The sequence below is a fragment of the Drosophila persimilis genome, unplaced genomic scaffold, assembly GCF_003286085.1.
Source record: "Drosophila persimilis strain 14011-0111.01,24,50 unplaced genomic scaffold, DperRS2 tig00000579-arrow-pilon, whole genome shotgun sequence".
In the NCBI taxonomy this organism is placed as follows: domain Eukaryota; kingdom Metazoa; phylum Arthropoda; class Insecta; order Diptera; family Drosophilidae; genus Drosophila; species Drosophila persimilis.
The window spans coordinates 1176171-1201744 of record NW_020825322.1 but is presented as its reverse complement, the minus strand read 5'-3'; the positions used below and the strand labels follow the sequence as shown (position 1 = coordinate 1201744).

At 43.9% G+C, this 25574-nt stretch overlaps 1 protein-coding gene across 3 annotated transcripts; it reads right to left on the bottom strand.

Moving 5' to 3' along the window:
• Positions 1-113: 113 nt before the first annotated feature.
• On the bottom strand, positions 114-24006 carry LOC6598369 (pleckstrin homology-like domain family B member 2). 3 transcript variants are annotated; one of them, XM_026990364.1, is made up of 11 exons: positions 23896-24006; positions 23570-23680; positions 10841-10955; positions 8429-10200; positions 8180-8361; positions 7368-8119; positions 7156-7300; positions 4434-4647; positions 1195-1634; positions 1005-1137; positions 114-926 (listed from the first exon to the last, which is right to left on the bottom strand). In XM_026990364.1, the coding sequence occupies exons 3-11, from the start codon at positions 10953-10955 to the stop codon at positions 750-752; spliced, it is 3930 nt and encodes a 1309-aa protein (XP_026846165.1). In that variant the 5' UTR covers positions 23570-23680; positions 23896-24006; the 3' UTR covers positions 114-749. The 3 variants fall into 3 exon arrangements, with proteins under 3 accessions (XP_026846165.1, XP_026846166.1, XP_026846167.1); XM_026990365.1 differs by lacking the exons at positions 7156-7300; positions 7368-8119; positions 8180-8361; ... (2 more) ...; positions 23570-23680; positions 23896-24006 and adding an exon at positions 4735-4858; XM_026990366.1 differs by lacking the exons at positions 4434-4647; positions 7156-7300; positions 7368-8119; ... (3 more) ...; positions 23570-23680; positions 23896-24006 and adding an exon at positions 1819-1911.
• Between the last annotated feature and the right edge of the window lie 1568 nt (positions 24007-25574).

Sequence of the window (25574 nt, the reverse complement as noted above, 5' to 3'; positions counted from 1 at the left end):
TTAGTCCTGGACAAACGGTTTGTCCCTCTCTCGATCCCTCCAATTATACAGTTATCAAAATATATATATATATATATGTATATATAGGTAAATTCACAATGAAACTTCAAGTGTAAAGGTGTCATATGGGGGGCTGTTCCATTTGGCTATTACATTTAAATACTCTCGTTATCGTAGTAGTTGTACAAAATGGATGTTAGCTAGTGTGATTTAAGTGTTTATCTGTTTGATTAGGCTACGAAATGGCTGTTTTATTAGCGTTGGGCTTTTTTCATATTTCATATTTCGTATTGTACACACATTTCGTCTTATAGAAAATATATCGAGTTCTTAGCTAGATTATGAAAAAATTAAAAGCCATACAAGTACATATAGTAAATAAAGTAAATACATCATATCATATACAGTACATATATGTATATTCCATATAAAAAATACATTCTTAACTTTGGTCCAGTACTGAAATCTCGGATTTCGTTAGTTCGCCAAAAGTAAAAGTTCTAATTTATTGCCTGTTCAAAGGATGTGTGTTGTTACAGGTCCTCCACCTCCCACCCCCTCCAAATAGGTTGATGTTTTGCTTTTGTTTTGGTCTTACAGAGCTACAGTTTTCTTGTGTGTGATGGGGTTGGGGTCCATCAGTTAGTTGAGCTTATGCTAGCTAGAGTAGAAATATTCGCCATCTAATAGCTGAGACAGCTGCTGTGGGCACTGGGCAAAGTTTAGTGGTTGAACTGGGTACTGGCTGCTTAGTAATCCAGATTGCCTTGGGCCCCCGTGATGATGGCGTCTATCCAAATGCGCGCCGCTGAATCGGAGGCTGCCTGAAGGTTGTAGCTCCGCTTCTTGGTCTTCACAATGAAGGTGCAATGTGGTCGGCCGCTCTTCGAGGCATTCAAATGATCCAGATACACCTCGTCGATGGTCTGCAAGGGGGATACGGATACGCGTTGGTTGGTAATCAAATTGAAGGTGCAATATACATATGCTGATGATCAACTCACTGCAAAGTAGGCTCCGCCTCGTGGCTTCCGCTCCGATTTGTCCGAGTAGTAGATCAGGGCACTGCGCTGCCTGTCGAGGACAAACCAACGCCTCGACCACGCGTGGAACGTGGCCCCCAGCTTGTGTAGATATCTAGAAACAAGAAAATAGTACACATGTCCTGTGGTGTGGCGTGGTGGCTTTACTCACCCGCGACAACTGTGCGCATCGACAAAAACATGCGGACAGAGATCGATCTGGTGGCCAGCGGTCTCAATGTGATGCCTCAGATTGAGGTCTGGCGAGAAGATGGGCAGGTAGCGGGTCAGGGGACGCTGGTGTTTCGGCAGGGCGCGCTTCCGTTCGCTGGCTGTGCTGCCACCGCTGCCGCTGTTCCCACTGCCACTGCCCGCCGATGCCGTGTCCTGGGAATTGCTGTTGCTGCTGGCCCTCTTGTTTTCGATGGCCGACAATTCCATGCCACCACCACTTCCGTTGGCAAACTTGGGCGTCTCGATTGTTGCGTCACAATTGTTGGCCTCCGACAGAGGACGCGGACTCCGAGCCATCATCTGGCCTGTGGATCCACTGCCACTTCCAATGCCCACCGCTATGGCATGATGCTCTAGCTCTGGCTGCGAGTGACGTTGCTGAAATGGGAATGTGAAATCAAGTTAGTGGATGGAATTATCTCTTATGCATGATTTATTTCCATATTCCTTCTCAGGACGAACAGGAGCTGCTGTTCGCTGCGGTTTCATAAACATACTAGCTACAATCGCACATATTTATCCGATTTAGGCGCGATGAGTGATGCATGACCTTGACACTCACTAGATAATACAGCTCCATGCGTTGTCGTGCGTTCGCATCCGTGCGACGATGCTGTACGTAGGTCATCCAGACGGACATGTTGCAGAAGCACTTGCTCCTCCACGGGAAATTGGATTCAAACTGCGCGAGTGCCGAATGGAGAGATCTCTGGCTGGTGGTGCCTCCGCCTATGGCCATTCAAATGAGGCGCGCACGAACATTGTCCAGCAGAAGCGGACAGACTGGCAGGCAGACAGGCAAGCAGACAGGCAGCCGAGCGGATTGAGATCGAGGTAATTATACTCGTAATGGAGCAAAGATTTGTGTGGCCATTGAACGAGGGATAACGATGGCTAACGATCCAACGTGCACGGACCAACGTGTAAACAAATATGGTGGAAACCAAGGTAAAGGGTAATACGTAAACAACCCAAAAACAAAACAGCAAAACAACAAAAATGCGTAACAGAGTTCGGGCCAGAGAAGAGCACAAAACAGAACCAAGTTGGAGGATGAGCTATAGACGAGATACCGACTACGGAATACCCGCTACGCTAGGCTGGTTTATCATCATATCATCACAAGTATTCCCATGACGAGACATAGTCCTTATCGCCACAGACATGGCAACCCTATCCGACTGTTAGGATAGTCCTTTGGCGGCTCTTGGTAAGAACGGAATGCCATATATTTATGATCTTGACCAGATCGGCCATATACTCGGCTGTGACTGGTCCGAATCGAAGATATACCCATGGCACCTCCTCGAGTACCGGGTATCAGGGAGAACACACAAAAAACAACAAGTCGTCAGCTGAAAATATTAAACTTATTAATAAGTGTAGTCCATATAGAATCTGCAATTGAGAGCTAAAGCATTTGCCGATCACCGGAATGGCGAATGGGACGGCGGGCAGTACGGGGCCGGCCGGAACGGGAAGGGGACTGTTTTAAAATAAACACAAGCTAAAATAAAATAGCAAACAGAATGCCGAGGCGGAGAGCAGAAACTCGTGACTAATGAGCTGCCGATGGATCGCCTGGTGTCGGCCGGTCCTCCGACTATCGCGGTTGTGGCAGGGGCGAAAGCCGGACAAAACCGAAACACTGCAAACAGGATGCTGGGCAGATAGGCAGACGTGATAGAAAGACGTGTGTTTGTTACGTGAGAGCACACCACCTTATATTCACAGGCCTTGATCCAAATGAACTTGACGAGAGAGCGGATAAATAAAATCGGGGTGGTTCCGTGTGAGCAACAGACATATTTACTTTGATTCTAGAACTACTACTTTCCTATCCATCAGTGGTATTCTTTGAAAGAACAGACAATGTCATGCCACAGTCCTCTATATAAAAGAGACCAACAACTATTGCTGTCAACCGCGACTCTACTGGGATCTCCTTCAACTACAGGGTGTACAAAGCTCAATCAATCATCAATAGTGCACCATTAAGTGATCAATAGACGTGCAAAAGGCTCGCCATAGCCTTCCAGTAAAATCCCCAATCTTTGGGTTGGAATGATACTTTTATTCACGAATCTATTTGCTATCTGGCTGGAGGTGGTTTAGATGGTGTTCGAATAATATCCTAAATAATGACCCCCATTGCTTATCAGAACAAATTTGATCAACAGTGGAATAAACCCTCGATCGACGGCTGCCATAAACATTATCAATGAGTAAACTGTTTTTTTTTTTTTTTGGTGCTGCATTAATGCAATGTTCTCGGGAATTACAATACAAATGGCTGCTCTTCGCAAATGTTATTGTTTATGGACAGAAAGGAAATTACTCACCGAACGGAAGAGCGGGAAGTGGGAAGGCGTTGGAGAAATATGGTGCGAGTGGGGGAAATGCGTCTTTTCGAAAACAAGAATTCCCGGAAGCCACAAACAGAAAAAGAGAAACAGAAATCGATTCAAAAACAACAATGCCTATGTGGAATAAAAACAGAATCCATCGCCGTGTTGTTTGGCCTAGGTCGTCAATTGTGTGCTGGGAGGTCAAGTCGTTCAATCACTCCTAACGCTGACGGTACGAGTACATACAATATTTGATATGATACACTTTGTAGAGCATAGATCGGCCACACAGTCTACGTTGTTAATTATGAGAAATAATCGGATACATCTGAATCTATCTAAATATTTGTTTTTTCCGTAGAAAGTCCTGCTCCATACATGGCGTTGTATGGAAGTTCGACTGTATATGGAATAATGGAGATCACAAATCACTCCACTCATTATCAATCAATGCTCAGAAACATTAATCATAAATACACCAATTAAACAGAATAAGCAAACGAGGAACTTCAAAAGGCAAAATCCTATGTTAATACTTTTGAATTTCGTACAAAAAATAGCACTACACTGCCCAAACATTACAAATAACTACTTCCTTAATTTAAGGGTTTCTTAGATACATATCTGGGAACTTTCAGTCTTTCTTTGGGCTTTCCATCGATAGAGTATGTTTTTTTTCTTAAGTTTTACGCACATTTTATAATTCTAGACAATTCGATCGTTCGCTTATGGACTATTTGTCGCAAGTTCTTGGCAACCGATCCACTGTGCGTTGCAGCAGCTCTCGTCCGTTGCTCTCTGGCTCTCTGGCTCTCTCTTCTCCACTCACCTGTTGGGGTGTTGTTGTCGCTGTTGTGGCCGAGGGACTGCTTCCGATTGACTTTCTGCTCTGACCGTTATTCTCCTTATCGTTGTTTGTCTTCTGCTCTTGTTCTTTCTGCTTCTGTTGCTGTTGCTGCTCCTTGTCATCCGTTGCATCCGCCTCAGGGCCGCTGAGCTTTTGAAGTTCCGTGGTCTCAAACAATTTTGCATCTTTGCCGCCGCTGCATAACAAGAGAGAGAGAGAGAGAGAGATAAGTGCGTGATCAATGAGTAATTTCTGAGTAATTTGTCGTATAGTCCCCGCGTACCAGCAAGGAATCATCGCATTTATACGATGCATTTCTCTGAATGGAATGACTCATTCCCCCGCCAAACCGATTCGTATTCGTATTCGTATTCGCATTCGATTCGCTCGCAGCGCGCGCTCAGTTCCAACCGAATACTGACTGACTGACTGACTAACAGACTAAGCGGGTGCACACCCCACACCCCAATCACCTGTGGCCACAGACACACTCGCATGCACCCTATCACTGGCACACACACACAGGGACAGAAGCAGCTGATAAGCTTATCAGTTCAACTGAAGCGAATCGCAGAGCACAGGTGACGTCGTCGTCGTAGTCGCAGTCGCCGCCACTCGATCGGAGGCCGTGAATAAAAATATACAAAAAACTCCAAGCGGAGAGGAGTACATATTCCACAAGTGTACCCTTTCCCGGGGAAGCATAATACCTCCGGGCAGGCCTCTGTGCAATGAAGAGAAGACTGGCGCATTTGAGCGGGTGCGGGTACTCTTTTGGATTCTTCAATGTTCTTCATTCGTTAAATTAAATTAAAGATACTACCAATAAAGGTCCACTCCCGCATCGCGCTCTCTTTTCGGGTCTTATTTTGCTCAATACAATAGCAAACTTCGTTCTTCATGGCGCCAGAGCGCTCTCAAGAGTGCTGAGCGTAAGAGAAGACCCGCAAGAGAAAGAAGAAATTCAACTAAAATTTTGCAATCGGCAAAGGGTATCTGAAGCTTCGACCTTCGAGAGCAGACTTGCCTTCACGTCTAGTCTATTGATTTTGGTGTGTGTTGGGAAGAGTTTTGTTTGGTTTTTCAATTCAACAAAAAAAATTCAAAGTGATTTGGCAACCGGTTTGGAGACGACAGCCACCCATGAGGTGGAGCATAGTGCCAGAAAGAGATGGACCGGGAGAGGGAGAGGCAGGCAGCGCAACGCATTGTTTGGCTATTAGCAACCACATTTGATTAATTATAGAGACGGCGACGAGTTCAATGAGCATGTCTCCCCATAAGGCACTTAAAGCCTACACTGGACAACACAGCATTTGAAAGTGTCAAGAGGGGAGAGTTTTCAAAAAATAAAAAAAAAGCCATCCATTCCCTAAATTGTAAAATCTGTATTAATCTGCATAAAAACTTTCGTTAACATTCATAAATGTGTAATAAATTCTGATTCACAAAAATAATAAATATCTAGGCTATAAATAAAGATGCAACAAAAATCAGCTACACTCATATACAAAAAATAGCACTGAAATTAAATATTTACACGAATATTAATTTATGTATGTATACGAATAAATTTTCTGCGCGAGTTAAAATTTTAAAAATCACCTACATTTTGAAATGAATTTGCAAATATTTGATTTGAATATATTACATTTTTAAAACAGATAGATTTCATCTTTAAAAAATACGTACTTTATATTTAAATTAAATATCTTCATATTCAGATAAAGTATATATATTTTTTATTATTTATATTATTTATTTTAAAGTGCTTTATATTGAGATTGAATTGATGTTTAAAATCAAAGAGAATTCTATTTAAATTCAAATGTGGATGTGTTTCTTTTTAGTAAAAAGTTTTTAAAAACAAAAGTCACGGAATAACTCTTACTTGTATTTTAAAAACAAAAATCAAAACAAATTCTTATTTTCTTTTTTTTTAAATAAAATAATAAAAAAGTTGTTATTTCTCAATTTCATTATAAAAAAAAAATCAGAAACAAGAAATAAGTTTTATTTGTGACGTTTTTTATAAGAATTGGAAAATAATTGTTAGACTGCAATTTTGTATTGTAAAACTTATCACAGTTACGGTCCCTGCTTTGAACGATGCCCTTTTTCTCTGAGTGTATTAATATTGCCATCGACTTTACTCAAATGCTCGATAGATAAGATATTGTGCCATAGCTTCAAAAGTCCCCAAAATAAACAAAAATTCAAATCAAATATGTACTTCTGGCAAAATGATCAATTAAATTAATCTCTTTCTTTTTAATTGAAGTGGAATATTTTCAATTGGTTTATCCTTTTTGTTCTATGTAATTTTCGACTTTTATTTATGTAGGACTTTATTCGATTAAATCTGTAGAGCGTTTGGCATTTTCCTTCGAATATCCCATGGGTAAATCGGGAAGCAAAATCTTTACTTTATTGGAAATTGAATTTGCATTTCGATTGAATTATTTTGAAATATTGTTCTTTGGCGACTGAAAACCCTTCAAAGAGTGCTATTATGGATGAGCCCCAATGACGAGCCTGAAAACCCTGTGGTGTAGTGCTTTGTGGGGGGGAAGGAGAGGAGGGCAGCATTCTAAGTGCAATTTCGTCGCCAGCTGCTCAGCTAATTAACTCGAGACTTGAGGGGGCTGACTCTGGCGGCCATTCAATTAGCTGTTGGCTGGAGAGAGGAGAGGGTTCAACTCACTTGGCATCCGTTTCGAGCTGTTGCTCCAGTTGTTTCTGCTCCATCGACTGCTGTGTGGATAGCAAATATTGGGTGCGTGCCTCTGCGTGGCATTTCTTCTTCAGGTCGTACATCTTTTGTCGCTCATGCTCAATGACCTGATGACCTGAGGGGGACACAGAGAGACAGATTCTTAATGAGATTGAACATAAATGAATGCGCCTTCTTCGTACCCTGCTGAGCCAGCAAAAGTTTCCTGTTTCGTTCAATTTCCTTGAAGCTGTCAAAGATCTTCGTACTGGCTCCCTGACTGGTCGAGATGGGTGCATCATTGGCCACCTTGCATATGCGATCGATGTCGTCCTGCGAGGGCACGCGACGTTCCAGGGGATTCACCTCGAACCGATCGCTTTGCAGCGACAGATTGAAGCTGATTTGCTCACAGCTCCCACTGCCAGTCGCAGCGCCATCCTCGTACAGCTGCAGGGGCATACGCTTCGGTGTGCTGGTGGTGGCTTCGATCTTGTGGTTGTAGAACATATTCTCGTTCACGCTCTTCGACATCAGATCCTCCTGGTGGTGTCGCTTGGGGCAGAGCAGTTCCGCAGATCCAAATAGAGACTGAGACATGACGCCGTTGATCAGATTGCTGCTGCTGCTGCCTGGGGAAGCGGGTCCGGGTCCGGGTCCGGGTCCGGCTCCGGCTCCGGCTCCCGATCCGCTCTTCTTTGGCGAGGTGGGCTGCTGCTCTTCGTCGTCGGGGCCCAACTGAATGCGCAAGGCGGCCAGCTCTGACTCAAGCGTGAGGCGTTGCTCCTGGCGCTTGAGCTCCTCGTGGCTGGCATGATGCTCGGACTCCTCTTCGAAGTACTGAAACTCCAGATCCTCGAACGTCTTGCGGTCACTCTCCAGAGATTCGCACACCAATTGCAGCTCCTCCTTGAGGCAGGCATTGTTCGGCTTCTGCTTGAGCATGGCCCGGAGTCTGGAAACGAATTCAATGTCTCAATTAATAAACTTCTCTTTTCTCTGTGTATTCACTCACTTTTTCAGCTGGTCCTGCTTCATTTCAATCGATTGCTTCAGCTTCGCCTGCTGATTCTCCTCCATCACGCGCGTGGCGTTCCTCTGGGCCTCCAGGCGGCGTATCCGGTTCTGCAGGGCCTGAAGCTGTAGGCGCGGCGACATCGGCGTCACCTGCTGCTGCTCGACCTGCTGCGGCTCCATCTATGCCAAAGGAAAGAGGGAATGTAATTTTATATGAAATCGTATTCGAATGGGAAGCAAAACCAACCTCAGGATTGTCCAGTGTGCTGGTGGATGGCGGCAGCTCGGCCAACTCCGTTTTCAGCTGTTTCCGTCGTTGGATCAGCTCCCGGCGATGGCGCTGCTCCAGGTGTATGCTGCGCGGTGCTGGCGCTGGCTTGCGGCTGGGCTTGGGCGACTGCGACAGCGACAGCGATTCGGCGGGATTCAGATTTAGGGTGAGATTGTTGACATTCTTGTTGCTGCGCTTGGCCGGCGGCACCAGGCGGTCCAGCTGCTGCTGTTTGCGCTCAAAGGACTTGAAGAGCTGCTCATAGTCCCGTTGCTGGTTGGGTGCCGGTGGTTTGGGTGCCAGCGGCGGCTTTACCATCGCTTGACCTGCTCCGGCGTTCGATGGCGGTGGCGATTGGTTGGCGGTAGCCAGGGCAAAGGCGCTGCCAAAGGACACATCCTTCTTGGGGGACATGCAGTTGGTGCGTATCTTTGTCCTGGGGCTCTGTGGCACATACTTTGCCCCGCCACTGATATTCCCACTGACATTCTCGTGACTCGATCGAACCGCCGGACTAGGGCCAGCTCCTCCGCTTCCCGCTGTGCCGGCGGCCGCCGCCACAGAGGCCGGCACATGCAGCTGCCCATTGATCTCCACGCGATTGGGTCCTAGCAGACGTACATTCTCGTAGCCCGAGGCGCTGCTCAGCAGCGAGAGATTTGTGGTGCTGCTGCCGCCGCTCCCGCCACTGGGCTGCTGGGGGAATGGCGACTTCTTGTCACGCGGCAGAGAGCCGTTTGTCTTGATTCGATTCTGCACAATCGGGGACGAGGTGATGCTCGAGGTGCTCGATGTATTGTGCGAAGCAGGAGGAGGAGCCACTACACCAGCAGATGTGTTCCTGTCCGCATACTCCGTGCAGATCTTAAGCATATCCTCCAGCTCAGCTCCTCCACTTCCACTTCCACTAGCATTTGCACTCCCGTTTCCATTGTTGATGTCATTGTTGACGCCGTTCATGGAGTAGATCTGGAAGCCGCCTGGCTTGGGATACCGATCGTAGCGATCGTTGTTCACCTTGGTGAGCAGATCCGGATGCGATTGCTGTTGTTGGTGATGATGCAGCAGCTGTTGCTGATGCTGATGCTGCTGCTGCTGCTGCTGCTGCTCCTTGTAGATGGCCGCATTGGTGGGTACGTTCCAGTAGCCGGAATTATTACCGACTCCTGCTCCTTTGGCATATTGATTATTCATCTGCTTCTCGTTGCGATGGTTCTCGGCGAGATTGCGGGCAAAGCTCGCATACTTCTGACCGAGCACATCCTTGGCGGGCATATTGACGGTGACCAGGTCGGAGGTGAAGACCTTCGGGCACTCCAGCTGCTGCTGCTCATATCCGCCGGAGGAGTGGAGCCCTCCAGAGTGCTTGATCGGATTGATGATGCTCTCGTAGAAGGACTCTAGCTCCAGCGACTGACTCAGCTCGTGGGCCTGTCGCGCCGACTGCGTGAAGTCGATCTGTGGCATGGAAATTCGCTCGTTGGAGCCCATGGCCGAGCGCATCATCTGCGCCTCTGCCGGATTGTTGAACCGCAAGTAATTCGAATTGCCGATGGTGATCATCGCCCCCTGGCTGAGCTTTGTCTCCTCCAGAATGGGGGCGCCGTCGATCAGCAGTCGCGCCTCCTGCTCCGGCACCAGGGTCACCTCGTTGGCGTCGCTCCTGTAGATGGTGCAGTGCAGCGGCCGGACTCCGCTTCCATTCAACGAGATGCTGCACGTCCCGGCCGATCCGATTGTCGTATCCCCTGAGCGAAGAAGAAGACAAAAAAAAAACCAATTAGCAAAAAGAATCCAAAAAAAAACTTCAAGTTTTCCGTCCGGAGTTCGATTTGGGAATGTGAGGTTGGGATCCATCCATCCATCCCCTAAGCTCTTATCGGTCTGGCCGCATGTGGCCCGAAAGATTAGGCACAGTGGTTAATAATCTCGAAAGCTCTGAAGATCTAAGCTTCTCTCACTCAAAAGAAGTAAATTTACCTAATTTTTTTCGTTTTTCCTTACTATATTCCAAATTTAAGCACTTTTAAAAATCACTACCGATCCAGCCAATATTTTGTCATTATTGCCGTACGCGTGGTTTTAGGTACCACTGTAAAAAATCACCTTATCGCCGCTTGCTCTACCGCTTCGCTTTTGTGCGTTTTCTTTCGCAATTGGTTTTCTTTTTTGTGTCGTTTGTTTCTTTCGGTACTTTGCTTATCGCTTTACAAGTGACCTTGCAGAGAGACAGAGAGAGAGAGAGCGAGAGCGCGCGCGTGCGTGCGTGCCCATGTGTCTGCGCCACGAACAGAGGTAGAGTAACGGTTCGTGTCCCGTATCCCGTTTGTGTATTTAATTGCATCTACATTATACATACATATGTGTGTGTGTGTGTAGACGACTCACCAATGTGTATGTAGTGTATGGTTACGGCGGTACTCAAACGACCGCCGCCCAGGCTAACCAGATGCGGATCGGAGGCGGCAACACGCAGCGATGGATCCTTTTTCGTCAATGACATCTGCAAAACAAATACAAATGTAGATGGAGAGGAAATTAAATAATAGAAATGTTAAATGTTCAGAGAGAGAGAGAGAGGGAGGGGGAGAGAGGAGTGCATGAGCAGCTGCAGCTGTGAATTGGCAAATGGGTTTTAGGGACACACTGACCAGGGGCTTAGTCTCTCTCTCTCTCTCTCCTCCCTCTCTTTAATTGTGCGTGCGCTTCAGCACGTGCCCTCAAAACGGTAAAGAGGGTGAGTGATGGAGAGAGACCAACAGCTGGTCGAAGGCCAGAACAGCAGTGTTGATCATCTAGCTGTTTTATAGCTAGAAAAGCCCACAGAAGCCACAGCATACATGCATACATGCGTAGATATGTATGTATTTATGTACTTGTGTGCTGTTTTTACCTGTTTTATTGCCATTAATTCATAATGTGGGTATCCTTCCAAATAAAATAATTTTTTTTATGGAATGGAATATATTTTGAACCCGAATCATTGAGAGCTAATGGCCACCTTATGGCCTAATCAATCACCAATAAACAAATAAATGAAAAATATGGCATTTGATAACGGCACACACGCACGCACGCACACTCAAACAAATCCCCGACCTGAAAGAGCGGCCAGAGATCTGTGGGGGTAGGGGTAGGAGTAGGGGCGGAGAACACACGCATTAAAAGTTTTCACTTTTATTTTTGGGTCCCCCGCTACACAAACACTTTTTTTTTCGAAATGCTCCCAACGCAATCCAACCAAGACCAGACCCCAGACCCGAGACCCGAGACCCCAGACCCACTGTCGAATTGGGGCATAAACACCCAAAAACCAAAAGTGGTCGAGACAGCAGGCGACTGCGATTAAGCGGCAACGAGTCGAGCACATCATCATCATTCAGCGTGGAATAATATGGGAATAAGGGGAGGAAAGAGGAGGATGCGGAACAACAAGAAGGCAGGTCACAGATCCTTCTCTTTGTCCCACAGAGCCCCCAGCATTGGATCGTACAAATATCGATCGTATGACACTCGTGGAAGGTATGTATGTATGTATGTACATACCCGCCACATATCTATGTGGAACGTACAGTGTGGACAGTATTGGATAACTGGAAATGGGAGCGCGGCGGCCAGTGTCCCGTCAGGCAGTGGCCTGATAAAGTTTTCAATCCATAAACCGGCACACACACACACGCACACATGCAAGCATACATATGTATGTGTGTATGTACAGTGGTGTAAGAAAGTTATATTTTATGCAATAGATAGAACTGAAAGACAAAGCCATTCTATTGATCCCCAACTAAGCGGAACATCTCTCAGTTCTTTGATCAAATTGTAATCCCTACAGAGATTGTCGCCCCGTTTTTTTTACAAAAATAAAAGCCACACTTGCCACACTGTATACTTAATGTTTATAAATCATTGAGCTGTCGTGGTTTGATGGTTGTTGTTGTTGTGAGTGCAACTTTATCAGTTACAAGTGCGTAAAGCGAGGCACTGAGGCACCAATTGAGGATGGGGCGGTCAGTCACCAAAACACATACTCGTACATATGACATCATTGGCTGGAGAAGTTGCTGAGCAATGGAATCGTTTTATGGAACTGATTGAATACTAAAAAATACTACAAAAAAAATACAAAGCCGTACATATATCATACATACATATATCACGGATAAAGCGGATACAATTCTTAGTAATAGAATCTTAAAGATATCACAAGTCAATTGTAGATCCTTCAACACCGACTTTTAACGCTAGATTTTGTCACTGTTTTTTTTTTGTCAGAGGTTGGGCTTCTTTTTTCCACATAGCCTAAGTATTTTACATCTGTTTGTAGTGAACTTTGCAATTCCATAAAGGTGATAAATGCAGCTATAAAGCCTACCCGAACAGTTTGTAGTTTAAGCCTGTCGTCTGGAAAATATCTGGAAAATCATTTCTAATATATTTGACCGTATCGCCATGTAATGACCTGAGCACTTTCGGTTTCCGTCTAGACTCTGGATCGAGATCGTGACTCTTCTCCCCCCTCCCTCCATCATCATCATCATCCACACTAGTGGCCCCATCATCAAGCGATGATTACACTAAAATATTACGAAATTCATTTTTACCGCCTTCTTCTTTTGCTTTTGCTTTTCCTTTTATTTTTCTTTTCCTTTCCTTTGTTTTGCTTTGCTTTTGGAAGTGCCCGGCCCGCACGTCAGCCCAAGAGGCGGCAAAGGGGGGCTCGGTGGAGGAGGAGTGGCGCTGGAGCTGGAGTCTGACTAGGCACAAAAGCAACATCAAAACGATCCAAAAGATGTGTAATAAATAACAAAAGAAGAAAGAAAAAAAAAACAAAGCGGAATGGACGGGATGGATACTGGATGGATGGCAAGGTGATGTGATGTGCTGTGAGCAAACCCGAACGATCACAGAAATGTGCAGGCACGATGGGGACACAGGCAGCCCCGCCCCGCCCCATGAGTCAGAAATGCGGCGGTAGGGGGGGGTGCCTTGAGGTACTACTACAATCCACACAGAGATGGATTCTTTCCGGGCATCCCATAATCCTGATTAGCATCGGGGCATTTCCCAGATGTCGTACACATTGCAAGTGGTAAAGAGGTAAAAATAGATGGATTTTCCATTAGATTTTTCCATTATAAATTAGCTCTTGATTCGCCCTTAATCGAGTTTGGCCAACTATTCGTTTTCGAGATTTTTGCACAAAAATAAAAGTGGCTTTCGCGGCAATATATTGAAGAAAAATTTCTGATAAATGTTGTGCCTTGATGTTTTTTTTTTGTTAAATCTATAATTTTACACGAATACGATGTGTAGTAATTTTTTTCGAACGCTTTTTAGATTTTTAAAGAGGTTAAAATAATATATAGTAATTGTTTTAGATAGTTCAATATAGAGAGAGACTTTTAGGAAAAATTGTTAACAAAGCATCATCTTTCTTATGGGAGAAAATAGTAAAGGAAAACATGACCAAAAAATACCAACAAAATACCGGAAAAGTTAACCTTTAATTATTTGAATAGGTTTTCAGATCAAAGTTAATGGAACATATGTTTGAATATATTTAGGGAATAACATCTGTACTTTCGATTGAAAGTTTTAAAAGTTTTCCCTGGAATCATCCTACGAATGGGTATATCCTACCAGAAAGCTCAACATGGAACGAGTATGTGTGAAAGATCGACTGCGAATGAGGTGCCTAAGGAATGCTTCCTTTTGTCGATGTGTGAAGGCGGGCCTTCGTTCGAACGAAACGATCAATAGCATTTGGCAATAATTGTTGCGTTTTAGAGGATTCTTCAACTTTGAAAGCATATGCGTGATTCTTCCTTCCAGACAGAGAGAATATGAAGCAGCCATATAGGTATTCCCATTTCGAGCGATGTGTCGCATATTTCTTTTGTACCGCCTAAACAACAACTACAAAAATCAACAAAAACATACATACATATATTTCAAATTTTATTGAGATTAGATAAAAGCCAATGAAAATCATAGAAAGGGGCCAGAGATATGCACAGTACGGCGGAGTGCCTACAGTGTGTGTGTGTGTGTGTGTGTGTGTGTGCCCCTCCATTATGTAAAGGGTCTACAATGCGATAACATAACAAGGGGGAACGTTGTGAGCTGCTGCTACATTTATACCCGATACTTAGTTAGTATGGCTCTCCTCCACCAGACGGCGCTAACATTGCACGACAAAGAGTGCGTGCGAAAGAGACAGAAAATTATTATTATAATAATTTTGATTTGTATTGTATAATTATTATTTTTTTTTATTGAATAATTATTAATATAATTATTATTTTTGATTTTTATTGAATAATTATTATTTTTTATTTTTATTGGATAATTATTAATATAATTATTATTTTTGATTTTTATTGAATAATTATTATTCTTGATTTTTATTTTATTGAATAATTATTATTATAAATATTATTTTTAATATTTATTGAATAATTATTATTCTTGATTTTTATAGCATATTGATTTTTATTGAATAATTATTATTATAATTATTATTATAATTATTATTTTTTATTTTTATTGAATAATTATTATTATAATTATTACAGACAAACAGGGCTCTATCGACTCGGCTGTTGATGCTGATCAAGAATATATATACTATATGGGGTCGGAAACGATTCCTTCTGAACGTTAAACACATCCATTTTCACCACAAATCGAATATACCCCTATACTAATTTTGAGTATCGGGTATAAAAATACCAACAACAGCACACAACATTCATCAAAGTGACACGTGGAGGGGCCTAATGGATTGGTTAGCCGATGGGAGGAGCAGGAGGAGAAGGCCCCCAACAAAAGCGTGTCAAAACTCTTCGACTTCCTCCCTCCCAAGCTGCAAAATTCCTCCCATCAGTGCTTTCCCTGTCTCAAGATCCATCTCCATAAATGGTTTCTACCATGAATATTTTTTGCCATTTTCAAGTTGACTTTATTTATAGAGACCAAACACAGCTGGAACTCGTGGAAGCCCCTCGAAACCTCGAATATTCCCAGATGGATGGATGGATGGTTCGATTATGCCTTTAAATGGGAATTACTGAATAGATATGGTGGGGGGGAGGGGTGTCTGAGGAGGCTGTGCAAGGTGCATTAGCCCGGGCCAACTGTCAATATTTGCAATCGGCACAGTTTGTTTTCGTTTCTAGTGGTTCCAAAAACAAAATTCAAACGCACATTCGCTTTTTCGGTGTCTTGGGTGGTGGGCGATCCGATCGCTAATTGAATTTTGCTGTTTGAACACATAAAAAAAAAAACAAAACAAAAAAAAAAGATGAAAACAAACCACCGCCTGGAACCCATGTGGAGCGTAGGGGTCTTGCTCTTGGTTTAAGGCTGTATGACACCATCCGCGAAAGTGCGGGTAGGGGCTGGATCGTGTATACGCCATACAAAATGCACCATAAGCGAACGGCCACGAGCGGTGTCTCTCCGTGTGAACGTCGCTGGAACACTGCAATGCTCCCCTGAAGCTCGACTGTACCTAGAATTGGCCATATATCCCCAAGATCTGTTCGAAATTCGGGATACAATGGCTTTACCTGAAGATATATGTAGGCATGTATCAAGCCATGATTACAGCCCCCACCGCAGGGCCCCTTCTTGAGTAGAATTTCAAGCAGATTGTCATACACGGCTGTCGTCGGTGGAGAACGAACGTGACCTGGACAATGGACTGACTGGTAATGCCTAGGGAATGCGCCTCCCTTCCCACCCTTGCCTTTGCCAGGTGTTCGTTATCTTATGTAAATGCAAAAACTCACTTATACTTATATACATTTACCGCAAAAATGTACATTTGGCGACCAGACCTTCGCGGGGACATCAAATACTTGTAGGGGTGGGGTGGGGTGGGGTGGGGGGAGGTGTTCAACCAAATGTGGAACACATTGGGGCACAATTACGGGCAAATTTCGCTCAAACAGACCGGGCCAGGCCAGGCCCGGCCCCAGACATAATTATGTATGCTAACCGAAATAAACATTATTTATGTACTTTTTTTTTTGGCAAATTGTGAATCAAATTAGATCCACAAAGCGTGGCCAAAAAGATAAAAAGAGACGGAAAGAGGCGCTTGATACCCTTTTCATACGATATTCGATGTGGTTCGATCTTTTGGGAACTTCAGGCCTTAAAATCACTTGAATTTAATTGAGTTTCAACTAAATATGCCATAGATATTCCTTTGAGATATTCCAGCCTCCAAATGGAAGAGACTCTTCTTGGGCAGGGCCTGAAAATCCGAATACCTTCCTCTAAAAGGGTATATAAAAGAGAGAAATGAAAGGAGAGACAACGAACACCACACACGCGCAAATTTATGTGTAATTTGTGACAAAATCGCCGCGGATTTCATTCGCTATGGTGTGGGGCGTAGGAAAGGCAAGGTCAGTCTTGGACATGCCCCACCCCGCCTGCCACTGTGGCACAGTTACGTGCATCAGGTGTGGTGTGGTGTGTGTGGCTGGTGGGCGTGCGCCTGCCATGCATAACAAAGTGCAACCCACTTATGGCACCACTGCACCTTGCGGCACGGCACGGCACGGCACGGCACGGCAACACCCTGGCAGCGAGCGATGCGCTCAATAATGTGTGAAAATTATCATGGCTTTATTTACCTGCCCCCAAAAATGTTTGTCATACGGGGTGGCATGCCACCGGCTACAGTGATCAATGGTTACCAAGGAACAGAGACAGAAACTGGAACCAAAAATTAAAAGTCTGGGAAGGGATTCTCCGAAAATGTAACCATTCTTTGATGGGCTCTCCTTGGAAATAGGCAATTTTTTTGTATTTATTTCTGACGCCGGGCTATTCTAAGTGGATGATTTTATGATTCATCCCTCCCTTAAAAAAAAAGCAACATATTTTAAGATCGAAAACCTTTTTTGGGGAAGCAAAGAGCGACGAGTGACTGCTGTATTTTTGTGGATTTCTCTCGGGGATCCAGCCATTAACATGTTCAACTTCACCCACACCCCACACACTTGAAGTGAGCCATGGCTAACGGTAAATTGTGGGCGCCACTTGAAACTGTCAAAAGGCCACCAACATTAAAGCCAACGCACACCAGAAACCCCTAGAGATGGGCGAGTGAGAGGCGGCGAAGCGTGGAAGGCGGAGATCATGCAAGTCACGAACTAAATTCGAGAGGAGGCCAACCCAAATCTGTACACCATACACTGAGAGAAACACGATACAATCGATCAGGGAACAGTATCGGAACTAAAGGCCATCGCAAACAGTTATTCCCAATGGATTCTAGCGGTTACAGATTTAATCGAAGGTATTTCTTCGAGTGTACACACACGCATTACCCACTTTTTCATCTTTCACAGTTCCACAAATAATAAAATGTTGAGAGTTAACAAATTGAGGCAGCCCCATTCCTGGTCACTCTCTCATCTCTAGGACTGGGCGATGGCGGCGTCGGAGGAGGGTTGAAGATAAAGATGATGGGGTTAGGCGCTGTGTGTCAAGTGGCTTGTTAATTATACTCATCACTTGACGAGAAAATCCCCAAAAATGGGCAGAAGCACGAGCTGTACAGATGAAGAGTCGAAGAATCTAATTAACACACAATTTCCCGACAATTCTCAGCTACTTGACTCAATTCCTCTCATCCCCTACCCATTCCGCAGTTCCAATTTCCAATTGAGTTCAATTGAAGTAAGCAATGGGACAATGGGACATCATTTATGGATCGTTTTGTGAGCAGGGGGCGACAGGGCCCGCCAGAGGTGCAATGCAAATGCAAACAAATGCGTGATGTCAGCGCAGATACCCCACAAAGGCATGCCCGACGGCATCAAACAACCGCCATTGCATTTTGCATGACATCAAGGCAGAGCGAGAGAGAGCAAGAGGAGACAATCACAGCAGCCCCCCCTTCCCTTCTCACAGCAAACCAACTTTAACGGCACTTTGTACCCTTTCCGAGGGTATTGCGACTTTCAACAGACTTTTTAGATCCATGAGGGATCCATTTGTTCCAAGCCAAGTGAAATAGGACCGAAAACAACATACATGTCGTGTTCATGATTGGACATCTGTGGGATATCATTGAAACAATCGATACGTCAAGGGTATTTCCAGCTGCGGCATTCTTGAGGCAAGTTTCTCTTTCTTAAGTCTCTCATTACTGCTCCGACAATGTGTGTGCGGAATGTGTGTGTGTGTGAGGGGGGGGTGGCGGAGGGGCAATGCAAAACTAAAGTAAAGTGGAAACAAAAACTTGATTTGACTCTGGGGATGACTTCATTAATGGAACACGCAACAACAGACAAAGCGAGAGCTCTATTATACATTTGTACACACTCGTTTGTATGATATAATATATTGTAAAAAACATGTAAATAATAATTACGGAAACCCCCACATTACAATCGAAAATGTAATTAACATCGCATTCAGAATTCAAAAGCAAATTAGTGCTATTCTGAAGGACAAGATCTGTATTATGGATCCATGGAGGGAGATCAGTAATCCACCCAGATATGTAAATATATCCGTGTTTATCGAGAGCTCTTTCTGTATCTGTATCGAAGTAGGCGGCGGTAGTGGAGACCTCCGGCATTGGCTAATGTTGGCAGACACTTGATTTAGTTTATTGATTCAATTAAATTCAACTCGGCGAAATGCGTTTAATTAAAGGCAAGATGAAGGCCATCCCGCTCCCACGCATGGTCCCATTGTGCGTGGTCTCCGCGCCCTCCTGGAGTCGGAGTCGGAGTGCCGGCCGGTTTGTTGAACTCTTTGCCGCAACAAAAAGGGCAGCGAGCACATAGTACTTATTGAAAGAAGATTGTGGAAAGGGTAGTAACAGTCCAATGGAAAGGCTATTGGTCTCAACTTTCGAAAAGAGATCGAGAAAGGATCGCTAGGAAAATCTGTCTCTCCTATTCTTAAGTACCCAAAATCCCATTAGCGGGTATCTGCTAGTCGGTAGTCGCATTATTCTGCCCTCTGCTTTGTTTTGTTTTTGCACAGAACGGAATACAACGAAACACAACGAAACGAAACGAAGTGGAGTGTTTCGTGTTAGTTGGTTCTTTCATGCGTTTGGATGGACTCGACGGATGGATGGATGGATGGCCGGAAAACGGAAGCGCCTGTTTTGGTATTGTTTATTATTGTCTGCATTTTATGCTGCCCTGTTGCTGCCGTCCATTGTAGGAATTATGAATGTGCGTTTATGGTTATGTGATGGGTTAGGGGAATGTGGAATGGGCCATCCAACTGGAGAAATAGGACAGACACGCACACACACACACACACACACACCCAGATAGCGAGAGGGAGAGAGAAACAGTAAAATGAGAGCGACAAAGGTGTCGTCGTCCGACTATCGCCACATGTCATGCAGACACACGATCGTACACCCCATACATACACATGTCATTTATCATTCACACAGACACACACACACACGCACACAGAGGAAGCATTAAAGATCAGCAGCGACGGTGACAAAGTGCGTCCGGTTTACAAAAACAAAAACAAAAACAAAAAACTGTCGGATGCAAATGTGCAAAGCACTGGAGGAGCAGGAGATTGCAGCCACTCGGGGTTGGGGTGGGGTGTGGGGGGGTGGGGGGAGAAAAAAATATTGGCAATGCTGGTGCGCCACCCCCCGCCCGCCCCCACGTTTTCACCCTGAAAATGAAACATGTGCAGCTGCAGCATCGTAAAAGAAAAATTAAAAAAAAACACACACAAAATAGAGAGGGAGAAGTGCAAGTGTGAAATGCGGGAAAAAACTCATAAAAAGAACAAAGCACACACACACACACACACGCACAGGCACAGGCATAAGGCAGGCCGGTGCGGGGGGAAACGGTAATGCAAATGAGCCCGCTTCTCCCTTCCATGGGCACAGTGGTTCGAAGTTTGAACAAACAAGCAACAATTGGTTACATTTCAATCAATCAAGAACTATAAGGAAATGGTTTCTAGAATGGTTTCTCTGGTCTCTCTGAATAAGCATTACAAAATGTGTGCTTTCGGCTGAAAAAATGTTGCATTGCAACTGTTTCCCTTATCTTGATAATTTCAAAGAATTCCGTACAAAGTCATTATACCCTTCTGGCCTTCAGGCTGTTTTATTTTTTTGTTTGTTAATCCACTTGCTGAAATCCGAAGACTCGGCTTTAATTTGAGACTTTCTGGCAGACTCACGACGAAACGGAATTCAAGGGAATTCCTGTGTATGTAAGTATTCGGTATCCCATTGTTTTTGCAACTGAAATTTGATGATGAAAGAGCTAGCTATCCAGAAAGACGGAGCCGCCATCCGTCATGCGCTTGAGGCATTTAATGTTCTGCAATAATTAAAGTTTCCAGGGAATGCCCACCCAGAGAGCGGATGGATGGATGAATGGATGGATAGATGGGGAACAAAGGATCTAGTCGGAGGAAATACATTGAATCTGTCTTTATTTCCATTTCGCCTGGTCAACAAACTATTTGCCCTGACTGTGTCACACACAGTCGACTCTGGGAGTGTGCTTTCTATGCTGCGGATGGCCGTTTTCTTTTGGCAATAGTCTTCTCCGTTTGCAATCAAACAATGTTGATGTTTATACGAGCTGCCTGTTGATGGGGAATACGACAATGTTGAGTGGTATTATGGGTATGGCGCCTCCCTCCATCTCTTGTTTGTGCTGCACACACACGCACACAACGAGAAATACCAAATGAAATCAAATGTATTTTCTCGTGTGGGCTGGAAGACACATTTCTTTGAATCAGATCTTGTGCCCACCGCTAAGAAAACAAAAGCAAATAGCAACACACATTTGTTAACTGAATAAGCGGATACCATTCACTTCGAGAGCCGGCTTAAACAACAAACTAATTTAAGGCAATATCAACTATCGGCTTTGGAAGACCAAGAAAAAGAAACGCTGTAAGCGATATTCCGACCAAAAGTCTATCCTGTAATCAGTAGAGAAGTCAGTAGGAAGGGAAGGGAAGGGAAAAAGCCCTGTGGATCATATGATTCGTGTGACTTGTGTGATTCATAGACGTTGGACGTGACAAATTGACAAGTTTTCTCGCTCGTTGTGCAATTACCGAGTTTCAGGCGTGCACACATGTTACTTGTTCCTTCTGCCATGAATATACCCTGTAAAACCGACTTCAAGTTTAATAACGGCAGCCCCGCACAGCCCACCTAACAAAATATCATTTTGCAAGCAAACAACAAAAATATGTACATAGAAAAAAAAATAAGAATGGATATAGGAGATATAAGAAGACAGAGCTTTCAAAACGAACTGCGAATACTCTTTGAAAAAGTTTAAAAGCTTAAAATCTATCGATAAATGGACAATCGATCGGCTCGAAATCGTTCAGTTGAAGCATTACTATTGCTGTAAAATCAGCTAAATCATATAAACATATACATAAGTAGAGAGAGAGAGAGGGAGATTTCCAAGCGAGCATTTATTTACGCTTGAACTTGGCTTTGCTTTGCTTTGGTTTTCGTTCCTCTGTTGCTGCTCGCTGCCCTGGCCTTTCCGCTCACGTTGATCTCCGACACGTTCCACACACAGCAGAGCAGAGCAGAGCACTTACATATACACATGCATAAATATATTGTGCTTTTGCCGCGGGAGAACGTTTGAAATCGAAATCCCGCATTTGAAATTTCGCTGAAGAGAACTGAACAAGTTCTCGAGTAAATAATTAAATATGTATCTTGGCCTTTTTTCGTTTTGGGCATTATATGGTATTTGTCTTGTTATTTGTGTATTTAAGCTCGCCCTGCCGTGTGTTGCTCTTGGCGACTGGCCTTGCCTTTTTGTGTTGCCAATTTATACAATTTACATATATGTATTTCAGATGTACAGGGTATACAGCGCATCGCCATTTCCAGTGTATTTTTGTTTATGGAATTGAATCGAACATAGTGTGGAACTTAGTGTATGTAGGAACACTGTGGACTAAGGATTCCAGGAAGGCTGTTAGAAGAGAATTCGATCCATTCTGCAGTCGTAAGGAGTCTCTTTTTCCCTTGGATTGGATCCCAGTGTGGATTATATTGGCTTGAAGAAAGATTCTTATTGAATCGATTCTTTTAGAAACTGCAATGGCGGAGTCGTTCCACCCAATATTCAATTACCACCGTTATGGATATGCCAATCAGTGGATGCCACTGACACGTCTGTGGAATGTGTTCCACGCGGGGGTTCTGCTTGGGTGGATTCCAATAGGAATGCATCTCCTTGCGGACAAAGGTTAAGCCCCGGCTCACAGTTAGTTGCAGCCACACCCCACAAAAAAACAACAACGGCAAAACAACTGAAAAGAGAGACAAAGACAGAGAGAGAGAGCACAAGTAACTGCAACTGAACTTTCGCAACTCCTCATCCAACCGCTTTGCCCATCCATAATCCTTCTCTCGCTCACTCTATCAGTCCCCCCCCTCCCTCCTCTAGCTAAGTTGTAAATACAAGAGAAGTGCTCAAGACGTCGACTGCGACAGCGACTGACCCACTCACTTGAGAACTGTCTGCCAATCCCTCTCTCGCTCTCTCTCTGTGACTCCCAGGGGCCTTGGGTCTCCTCTGCAGCTTGCTCCTCGCTTTGTTCCCCTCTCTCACCGTTCCACACAAGCTATGGTGTCGTCTCACCTCCCTTCCTACCGCTCGACACCGTCTGGGCTGCTTTTTATGGAAACCGGCTAAATTCCATTTGATTTGGAAGTCAAGACAGAGCCAAAGCTGTAGCTGTAGCTGAAGCCAAAGCCGAAAGCCTTCTCTTGCCTTGCCTTTTTCTTTCTTTCTTCTTTTTCTTTTCTCACCGCTTTTCACTAAAGCGTCGCGACGCTGCTGCTGTGGCTGCGGCTGCTACGGCTGCTGCTCGAGTTCCAACGGCAGTGGCGGCAGGCAGCACTGCAACTTCTCGAAGTTGGCAGCTGTCAAGGGCGTTTGAGTTTCTTTTTGTTGCGGGAGGAGGGGAGGGGAATAATGGACAGTGGAAGTACCGTTGTCAATTCAATTACAAAAATTAAAATTATTCTAATCAACGCGGGAAATGGTGTCAAGATATTTAAATTCAAATGATAGGCGCATACCATACCTTCTTCCTACGGTTTTTGGCCGCCGCTTCCGCCCTCAACTGTTGCTGCTGCTTTGACACTGCTTCAGGCTGCGGTGCCTACGTTTTTCGTTGCTGTTTCTTTAATTGTTGCTACAATGGAAATTACAAATGCAATCAGTACACAAAAATGTTTTAAAATTTGCATTCAACAATAAAAAAAAAGCCGCGCGCAAACAAACAGAGGCACACACACACAAACACAAACACAGTCGCAGGCAAAAAACGAGTTTATTTGCTGCACCAAAAGGAAACCGCAAAACAAGGGGAAAGAAAGCAAAAAGGTGGACCATATAACACAAACGCACTTAGAATTAAAGTTGACAGCCCGGCATTGCAACTTTAAAAAAATAACGAGAAAACAACGAAAACACAACTCAAAACAAACTGAAGTTGAGCAAGGAATAAATGTAAATAAACACACGGACACGGATACGGTTAGACGCCGCCGAGACGATGCGCTGTGACTTACAGTGTGACCGCGGTCCCATTGATAAGATATACGGTCTGATGCTCAGAAATATACCAAAATATACGTCTTAGTTTCAAAATGTACCAAATATATACTGACGAATTATTTGTATTCGTATTCCATCATATTCCTCTATTTTGATATTCGGTTGAATATTACTAGCTAGCCGGAATCTTAAGCCCAGAACACATAGGTTAATCCGATTGATGAATCGATTTTCTACAAGACTGGTAACTTTATGCTCTCATCTTTATTGCATTGCTTATAAAATTATGTTAAAAAGAGTCAACACTAAATTCATTTCATTACATGGAACTACACGCCAACTAGACAAATGCCACATATTAACTACAATTTTATGTAATTACCAAAGGCGACACCTGAAGGGGAAATGTGTACGTTTCAAACATTTTTTACCGTTTTTTTCAATATAAACCCCTTGAAAGCGCCAGTGTGAAAAACCTCCGTTATCCACTTTAAAAAATGGCTTTTTTCGGACATTTAAAAAAATTGAGAGATGTCAAACGATCACGAATTAGTATTCGATGTGGCCTGGGACAGTGCTTTAAATGGAATTTCTACACGGTTTCTACATTGGTGCATTGGACGAGAGGGTGGAGTACATAAAGCGTATTAAAATATACTGGAAAATACTGAAAAGTCTATGAAAAGTTTAAAAATTGTGAGGTGTGTGAGCTAGACATGGTGGCAAGAAAATCAGAAAATCCGATAAGGTATACGGTCTGATCCTCAGAAGTATATCCAAATACCATCTACTGAATATAAACATCACGTACCGTTGGGTTTACCTTTTCAATGGTTGGGAAATGCTGTTTCAATCATCACCATATGTCGATCAAAGTACAGTAGTTAAGGTACATTATTTAAAAGTATGGAATGAGACTCATTGTTGCCTACCGGTTCAAACCGTTTAAATTCAAGCTTGGGTATCGATACTATCGAATGGATACGAGAAGTACGCGCCAAATATTAATTGCTTGAAACGGAATAAGCGAACAGGACTTAAATCCAATCCATTGGAATAAATGATGCACGTAAGTACGATTTTAGAGCGAAAATTCAAAAAACCTGCGTATGAAAGTTTCTATACCATTTTGTATGGTAATATGCATATTCCAGTTGAGCTGGAAGCAGCGCTGCGACAGGGATATTGTTTGTTACAATTTTCAGATCCAATTTTGCTGGCTGGCTGGCTTATTTTGCTGTTTGTCTATCATGCTATTTCTATAAAAGCTAAGTCTAATGTCGTACAGCTATTTACCGGCTTTATTGCAAAAAATCGGATCAGATGGATTTCGGTTGTAAAGATACCAAATATACGAAACGAAATACCAAAAATACTAAATCGAAATACTAAAAAGCCTGTTGAGGGCGCCACAATTCAGTAAATTCAAAATTTTATTTTTTATGTGTTTATTCATATTATTACGGATAAACATACTCTAAGTGAAATGCAGTTGAACGCCAGCCTAGATTAAACAAAACACTTTTCAA

Excerpts from the sequence above, each read along its gene's own strand:
- LOC6598369 (XM_026990364.1), bottom strand. The coding sequence starts at position 10,955 with ATGTCATTGACGAAAAAGGATCCATCGCTGCGTGTTGCCGCCTCCGAT. Across the intron at positions 8,362-8,428 it reads GCACACTGGACAATCCTGAG|ATGGAGCCGCAGCAGGTCGA; the intron begins GTTGGTTTTGCT and ends CCTTTGGCATAG. Across the intron at positions 8,120-8,179 it reads AAGCAGGACCAGCTGAAAAA|ACTCCGGGCCATGCTCAAGC; the intron begins GTGAGTGAATAC and ends ATTCGTTTCCAG.